We start from the raw sequence: 9008 nt of genomic DNA, 5'->3' as shown, positions 1-9008 counted from the left end.
CTTGGCTTTAACCACTTGCCCCTGAAATATCTTGACAAGTGAATATGATTTCTAAAAACTGAATAAAGGGTAGATATATTTTCATTTTACAACTACTCAGTAGTATTTATATAATAAAAAAGCGAGTATGTTTCTCTATTTCTTTTTATTTTTATATATGTGATTGAAAACAAGAACCGACGCAGGGATTAGGCGGTTTTATGTCCGAAATATAAACAAGACTATAATAACAGCACTTAGGTACTTCTCTTACAGGTAGTTCAATTCCCTTCTGCCTTTGCCCCTCTCCCTCTCTCTCTCTCTCTCTCTCTCTCTCTCTCTCTCTCTCTCTCTCTCTCTCTCCAATTATTTTCCCTTTCACCAAAACATTAACTCCTAAACGAGAAAACCAGTGTCTTTCTCTTTTTGAGGTCTGCTTAACTACATATATAGCCCCCTATTCTGCTCTACTAATTCCCAACACTTCCCACAACTCCCCAAAAAACACATTTTAAAAACAAAAAACAAAAATATAACCCCAACTCTTTAAAAATGGTCCTTGCTTCTCCAACAACAAAAATCAGTCTCCTTGTGTCTGTTTCTTGCTCTCAAACTGACCCCTCAGATGCACTAGTTTTTAGCTAAAGAACTTGTTAAAAGAGTGAAACTTTGGTTTTTGTTAGATGGATTTTGGGGTGGTGGGGGGCTTAGATAATGGTGGGGTGATTTGTTCAGACAATACTAGTAATATGTTTACTACAGCAGCAGCAGCTGCTGCCTCTGTTGAGACCAAGCAAAAGTGGTACGGATCTACTGGATTTCACAAGCATGAAAGATCTTCTTCTGCTACTACTAATACTACTGTTACTGAAGATGACTGGAATAATAAGGACACTAAATTAGCTAAGACTAGTGATGATTTCTCATCCTCTAAAGCAGCAGCAGCTACAGTGCTGTTTCAGCAACAGCTTAGAAGTAATTGTACTAACAGCCAGCAAATGCTTAGCTTTTCTTCACCCAACTCTCAGAATGTGACTATGCCTTATTATCATTACACTTCAACTCCTTTTACTAGGAACTCTTCAGGTATACTACTAAATTGTTAAATAATAAAATAAAAAGATCCCAACTTCGAAAGTGATGTATCTAAGAATAGGTTTCTTGTTTTGGAATCAAGATTGAGTGTTTTTGGTTCAATATGTTTGTTATTTTTATTTGCTTGTTGATTTTGTATAAACTGCTGGATTTTTGGTAGCAATGCATAGTCTTTTTGTTTCCAAGCACAAGGAAGGGAGTTTTTTCATGTAATTGTTTTTTGATGTTTTCAGTCTTGTGACCAACCCACCCACCCATAAAAAAGAGAAAAGATGGCATCTTTTAGTACTACATGGTTTCTATCTTTTCTATTTTTGGTAATGAGTTTGTGGCAATGTTGGTTTTCAAAAGGCATAATCAAATGAAAGGCCTAAAAGAGTTGAGCACATTTCTCTGAATTTTGATTTTCTCCCCTTTGTTGTTTTTCCTTGGTATTGCAAATATCTCAAATGTTTTGTACCCCCTTTAGCTTTAAATGTTCAAGACACATTGCTTTCTTTAAGTTTAGGTATCCTGTCAAAGCATCTTTCAACAGTCTATTTTCTTCTTTCACATTTGTTGAGCAGACAAGAGCCATTTTATTTAGATTTAACAGGGAAAATCTTTCATTCTTTAACATGTTTAGTCACTGTATTTGGTAAAAATCAGTTTTTATTCTTAAAGTTGGGATCTTTTCTTGGTCAGGCTGTGGCAGTGGAGCTATGAATGCTGGAAACATACATGGGGTAATAGCAGGGTTAAAAGGGCCATTTACTCCATCTCAGTGGATGGAGTTGGAACACCAGGCTTTGATTTACAAGTACATCACTGCAAATGTTCCAATACCTCCTTATCTTCTCAATCCCATTAGAAAAGCTCTTGAATCTGCTGGCTTCACAACTTTTGCAGGCCTCAGACCCAATGCTTGTAAGTCTTTGCTTTTACTTCTACTTATCATCTTGCTGAAGAAGTTAGATATAAATAAATTTTGAAGTGGCATGTGCCTAAATTTGATAAATCTATGGCTCAGGAAGTTTCCCAAGTGATCATACCTATCATAGTCATAATATCTTGGTTCTAATTGTAAAGTGATGGAATAAAGGTATTGTTCATAAATGTGCTGCCTTCAGTAAACTTTCTACATAAGGGCAGGTTTTATTTTCTTTTCATGATACTGACGCCCCGGTGGCGGAGCTAGAATTTTATACAAGAAGATTCAAAAATGTCAGACATGGGATTTAAGCCTCTGCTCTAAAGCAATTTTTGAACCCCCTTTGCCATTTTACTAGAATTTTTCGTAATATCAAGAGGATTCAAGAGCTTATATATATCCAAAATAATTAATTTCTACCCTATTTACATATTATAATTTTTAGCCTAGGGGGTCTAAGCTAGTTCCGCCAGTGTCTGAGGCAACTGGAAAATACTGGTCAAGAGATCCCAACACCCCAAAAAATAAATAATTTACCAGAAAGCACAATGGTCTTAGTATTTACGAGTCCCTTTTAGCATAGTGGATGATATGTTTTATGGTTAATTATTGGCAGTGGGATGGGGTGCATTCCATCTAGGATTCTCCAACAGCAACGATCCGGAGCCAGGAAGGTGTAGGAGAACAGATGGGAAGAAATGGCGGTGCTCAAGAGATGCAGTTGCCGATCAAAAGTATTGTGAGCGGCACATGAACAGAGGCCGCCATCGTTCAAGAAAGCCTGTGGAAGGACAAACTGGTGCTACTTCCGCCAAGCTGATGAATATATCTTCTTCAGCATCAGCAGCATTGGCTCCCGGAGGCGCTGCATCCAACACTCTACCTCTCTCACATCCCCGACTCAGCAATTTATTGCCGCCTGCTGTTACTAATCCCTCTACAACTTCCCCTTATCTTGAGAGGTACATTTCAGAGTTTATTCTGTTATATGTATCACTTTCTACTTCTCAAAATGACTTTAACGGCAAGCAGTAGTTTCCACGATGCGTCCATCTAATTTTAATATATTTTACTAGCAGGAATTATACGCCCAAGGAAAATTTTGGTGGAAGGTATTCAGATACAAAAGGCCTTACAGTTGTTTCATCAAGTGAGAAAGAGAGCCAATATTCAATTCAGAAAGAGCAGAATCTTTATGGAGTAACTTCAAGGGCTGAATTTGGATTAGTTTGTGCTGACTCTTTGATCAATCCACTAAATAAAAACTCTTCACTAGTGAATTGCCGTGGCTATGGAAATTCAGAAGATATCAGAGATCAAGAAAGCAAATCACAGCATCATTCACTTCGACAGTTCATGGACGATTGGCCCAAAAACCAGTCCGATCAATCCACAGTTTCTTGGCCAGACATTGATTTGCAGACAGATAGGACTCAGCTCTCCATTTCCATCCCTGTGGTCACTTCAGACTTCATGTCTTCCACGTCCTCTCCTGCGAACGACAAACTCACGACCTCACCACAGTACAGGCCGTCACAGGAGCACGAGACAACAACTCAAATGGGATTACGCATTGGCACCATCATCAGTGAGCACAACCAAAGACAAGGAAATTGGATTCCTATAACTTGGGAAAATTCCATGGGTGGTCCCCTTGGTGAGGTCTTGCATAGCACTAATAACAGCTCGGGCGATTGCAAGACCAAATCAGCAGCTCTTAATCTCATGACCGAGGGGTGGGATAGAAGCCCCCGGATGGGATCATCACCAACCGGGGTCTTACAGAAGTCCTCGTTCGGTTCACTTTCTAACAGCAGCGCAGGGAGCAGTCCTAGAGCTGAAAACAGTAAGACGAACGAAGGTTCCAGTCTTTGCAATGGCCTTCTTGGAACAACTCTTATGAATCCAACACTGCCTGCCATGTAATATGTAAACTAGGAGATGCTATTTTGTAATTCCAGAAGTGAGCTATTTCCCTTTTTTCCCCTAATGCTCACATCCTTTGCTAATCAATCTGTAATGAAGATATTAAATGTCTAAGTATTCCCAGTTAAGATTTGTTCATTTATTTACTGCTGTAATATTTTTCAGCCTTTTGGGCATAGTTTCTCCAACTATTAGACTTAAGATTGCCCTTACTAGTACTCAATCAATATCAATGGCTAATGGGAAAAAAAGGGTAGTTTGGTACACAAAACATCATGCTTTCACGTAGGGTCTAGGAAAGGGTTGCACTCAAGGGGTGTGATGTAGGCAGTCTACCTTAATGCAAGTATCTGTGGCTGATTTTATGGCTCGAATTCGATCACACGAAGACAACTTGACCGTTGCTCGGAGGCTCTACTTCCATGGCTAATGGTTTTTGCGTATAGGTTACGGGTTCAAGACGTACATCAGGTAGACTGGCTACATTACATCTCCCTGGGATGCGTCCCTTCCCAGAACTTGCATGAACACGAGTTGATTTGTGCACTGGATTGTTTTTTTTTTCTTTTTAAAATTTTAAGCGTGGGTTTTTGCATATTACAAAACAAATGAAGATGTCATTTGGTTGAGACAGAATCTGGCGTATTTATTTCGTAGATGATACATCAGTTTCAATCACTTTCCTATTGGACCAACTTTATACTAATTCCAGCCTGGTTATATAATTTTTTCTTTACGTTTATGCTTCTTTTTAATGCTTTTGGTGTTAGTGGCCCCTAGTACGGCACCAAAAAATTGAATTTTGAGAGTGTTGCCTTCAAATTTGGATGCCTCCATATTGAATTATTATCAGTACAATTTAAGTTTCATGCCTTTTTGATGATAGCCATGAAATGTTTCCTAAAAGATTTGCAGTGCAGATATTTTGGTTAAATTCTATTATTCCCAGACATTTCTCATGTTTTTCAAGGGTTCGTACTCTTATAGAGTTGTTAGCTCCCTTGATTTTTAGTATTTAACTCAATTTTTTTGTTCATTTAATATTATACTATTGTTATTGTTTGATCTTCATTATTAGTACTATTGTTATCATATTTAAAATTATCATATTATCATGGGGAATATGCACAGTTTGAGTTAAAGTGGAGTATTCCCCACTTTTCTTCAAGTTTGTCATAGGAATTTTGATCCAAATCAAATATCCTATTTTCCAGACTAAGAATTAATCTTAGGGCATTTCGATTGTTAATTGGGTTGAAAACAATGTCTCAAACCCAATTCATTAACTCTTTCCTGGACTTGAGACCAGCTATGTTTTTCTAGTTTCATTGACTGACAGTTCCAAATGTGAAAAACATATACAGGCTATATTATCAGCAATTAATTGAAAAACCACAAACAGTACATAACCTTTTAACAAATACTCCAGTATGCTCTTTGCCTATCCTAGACAGACCAGTTAGAAATAAATATAAATGTCAAACCTTTACAAAAAGGGAGAAAAGAAACTTAGGATGAAAAAAAAAAGTTATAACAAAGAGTAAGGTCTCAGCTAAAATATGAGGTTCAGTTGTAGCTCTAATGGTCACCAAATGAACTATTGAGCAGGGGTGTATAACTCAACCGAGTACCAATGTAACGTATCTTTCTTGTCATACTAGCATGGGTAAATGAGCCGGAAAGGCCGTCATGAAATACCCAGAATAAAACATAAGAGAATACTAGACATAGGACGACCAAATATGATATAGAAACTTATACATATGCCATACGAGCCTATAAGGCCGCCATGATCATTTGTACACTCAAAACATAGACCGACAAGGCCATACAAGTATTCATATATATGACATATGTCTACAAGCCTCTAAGAGTACATAAACGTCATAAAGGTCGGGACAGGGCCCAGCCATACCAATAGGCAATTCTGAAGTAAGTGGAGTGCACCAACACCTTTCGCTGAGCTGATACTGTCAACCTGTCTATCGGGACCTGCGAGCATGAAACGCAGCGTCCCTAGGAAAAAGGAACGTCAGTACAAATAAAATACCGAGTATGTAAGGCATGAAAAGCAGTATATAAAAGACATGAAAGAAACATAGAGTAAAGTACTCAACTTGTAAGTTTGAATAGCTCTCTGAATCATGAATCATTTATAATGTCATGCATGTGCGTATAAATGTCATATCATGCATAGGCAAATGCGTGCATAACATCATCAAGCCTCTGAGGGCATCCCATCATATCATCTCGGTCTCTGTGGGCGAAATCACCATATACCAACTGATCAGGTGGTGATGCGTATATAATTTCATAACCTTTCCCCATGCCCCATATACATATAATATACGCGTATATAACACCATCTGCCATGTGTCAATGTACATGTATAAACGAATACAATGCATAATGAAGTAAGTCAATAAGATATCTCGGAATGTCATAAGATCAATATGCCTTCGGATAAACTTTATCAACTTATGTATTTTCTAAGACCCATGAACAGACGATATACTAATAACAGGACATATGGGGAATCAAGAACATAGGCATCCCTAGTACTTCTATGAATAGAATTATTTGTAAAAATTGCGCGTTTGCTCGTTTCGTTTGTATCATATGGATCATGCCAAAAGGAAAGAAGGGATAGCCTTAACATACCTTAACCTCGTTGAGTCCTTAATACCTTCCAAGCAACTCTTCAAACAACTCAAATCAATCTACCATAGCATAATGAGATAAAAAATCAGTGCTGAGTAAAGGTTAAGTCTGTAACTTAAGCTAATAGCTCGTTTACGTAAATTCGACAGAATCTCCCCTGTTACAAGGGCCTCCTCCAATACCATATACCAACAAAAATAACCAGAGCAATCCGAAAACATATAAGTATCAATAACAAGACACCATATAACAACAACAAGTCACAACTATTTCACGATGAGCGGCAAGCTCCGATTGGAACTCGTATATCCCATATCACCTCTTATAGACTTCTTAAAAAGAAAATAATCCACAACTCCAACTATCCTCAACTAGCAAATTTATTCACTAGTTCATGTCTAGTCTATCAATTTAACTTAATCAACATCAAGATAACCGTAGATACATGTAAGAAAATAATATACTTACCTCCTACAGTGGATTCAAGTCGAAATCCAAGTTATATTTAGCTTACAATAGCCCTCAATTGCAATACAACACCATAGAAGTCAAATTTTCACTTTCAATCTCAAGTTTCATATGTTTCTTTCATCAATTCACTTAATAAACATATAGACATGCATAAGAATAGAAATCATATCATAATCAAGTTATTTTCTATAATTTTCAGCCATATATATATATATATATATATATATATATATATATATATATATATATATATATATATATATATATATATATATATATATATATATATATATATATATATATATATATATATATATATATATATACAACATCTCTTCCCCTTTCAAGTGCTATCTTGTATTCTTTCACTACAGCACCACAACCAATATGTAAATAACCTTAAATACCATCAAAAGGATGTTAAACATACCTTAGGCAGTAGATAAATTTTTAACCCCAAGCTTAACTTAGCTCACCACCATTCTCATTCATATCACAACACCATAGTGGGGTTATTCTTCACCTTTAGCTAACTTTGATGTTGGATTACGTTGTATTTTTTTGAAATTTGTTTGGAGCCTTTGGGGAACTGTTTGGGAGGGTTTGGAGAGTGTGATGATGGAAGGAGGTCGAAAAATGAATAAATCTCATCCCAAAAATGAGATAAGAATAGGTGAAGGTTGGACACCGACCAAGTGGTTCCCATAGGGGCTGCATGCGCAGTCTAGCAAAACTGCAAATATCTCTCTACACCGATGTCGTTTTGACAAACGATTTAATGAGTTAGAAACTAGACTCATAGATCTTCAATTTATTAGGTGGATCAACCAGTAATTCCAAGTATATTGGGAGAAAAACTCAGCTATATTTGACCTAATTTTCAGCACATTTATGAATGTAACTTGTAATGAGCTTTGCCAACTTTTTTTTTCACAACTCGTTTGACTTCAAAACGTAATACACGACTATCATACGACTAAAATAACTCATAACATAATCTCCTTATCATGTTAAGAACCCTAGTATCACCCCAAAAAGTACATGTTATAACATTCCCAACTTGTCAACATTCGACGAAACTTATTTTCTTCAATTTGTTTAGCTTCTAAGCCTTTCAACCCTCTTGGTACTTGTTATACATGATCTTAAATATTTATAACATCCAAGGTAACATGATTAACTTACTTTATGTACTTTCAAATATAATCTCATTTCTAAGCTTACATCAATTGATTTACGACATACTCGCACGTATGAAAACATGGGGTATAACAGGATTTTATCAAAATCAAACTAAACCAATTATATCAGTTTGGATTTGTTCGGTTTTGTCAGATCTTTCGAGTTTTTTCTGGTTACATAAAATTATATAAATATTACTTTGTCAAATTTATAGATAAAGTTTTGATAAGTGAATATATGTTTACTAAATATTAAAAAATTGACAAACATATGATATATTAAAATATTCTTATGGGAGAATTTTTTTAGTAACACATGATAGTTATTTTCTTAGTCGTCTATCATTAGTTTTTCGTTGATGTACGCTTTCAAAGTTTACCGAATTTAATAATTAAACATAAAAATCAATATGATACTTAAATAATGATATATTCTATTTAATTTTAAATTATCGAAATACCACTTCAAATACCATTGTTATATAGGGATGTTGTTATAGATAGGTCTGACTGTATATGTAACGATGGGCATTAAGCTAGAGGATTCTTTGGTTCATATCATTTTTTAAGGTTAAAGGCGACTCACGAGATTTTGTAGCATGCAGTTGAACAACAATGACAAAAGGTATGTTCTAAATTTTACTTTCTAGTTCGGGTTCATGCCGGGTCCAGTTCGGGTTCATACCGGGTCGTTCGACTACAGAATCTATACACCTTGTTAGAAGGTTGGTGGAACTATACAGAGAGAGGAAGAAGGATCTGCACATGGTGTTTATTGACCTAGA

The 9008-nt window shown here is 36.1% G+C and overlaps 1 protein-coding gene across 1 annotated transcript; it reads left to right on the top strand.

Annotated features, from left to right (window-relative positions):
- The first annotated feature begins 238 nt into the window (after positions 1-238).
- On the top strand, positions 239-4052 carry LOC107764760 (growth-regulating factor 1). The gene is made up of 4 exons (XM_016583362.2): positions 239-1065; positions 1759-1980; positions 2601-2946; positions 3064-4052. Exons 1-4 carry the CDS (start codon positions 663-665, stop codon positions 3908-3910), a joined length of 1818 nt encoding a protein of 605 aa, XP_016438848.2. The 5' UTR covers positions 239-662; the 3' UTR covers positions 3911-4052.
- Positions 4053-9008: the final 4956 nt, after the last annotated feature.

This window comes from Nicotiana tabacum, chromosome 12 (assembly GCF_000715075.1).
Source record: "Nicotiana tabacum cultivar K326 chromosome 12, ASM71507v2, whole genome shotgun sequence".
Classification (NCBI taxonomy): Eukaryota; Viridiplantae; Streptophyta; class Magnoliopsida; order Solanales; family Solanaceae; genus Nicotiana; species Nicotiana tabacum.
This window is presented reverse-complemented; position numbering and strand designations above follow the sequence as displayed.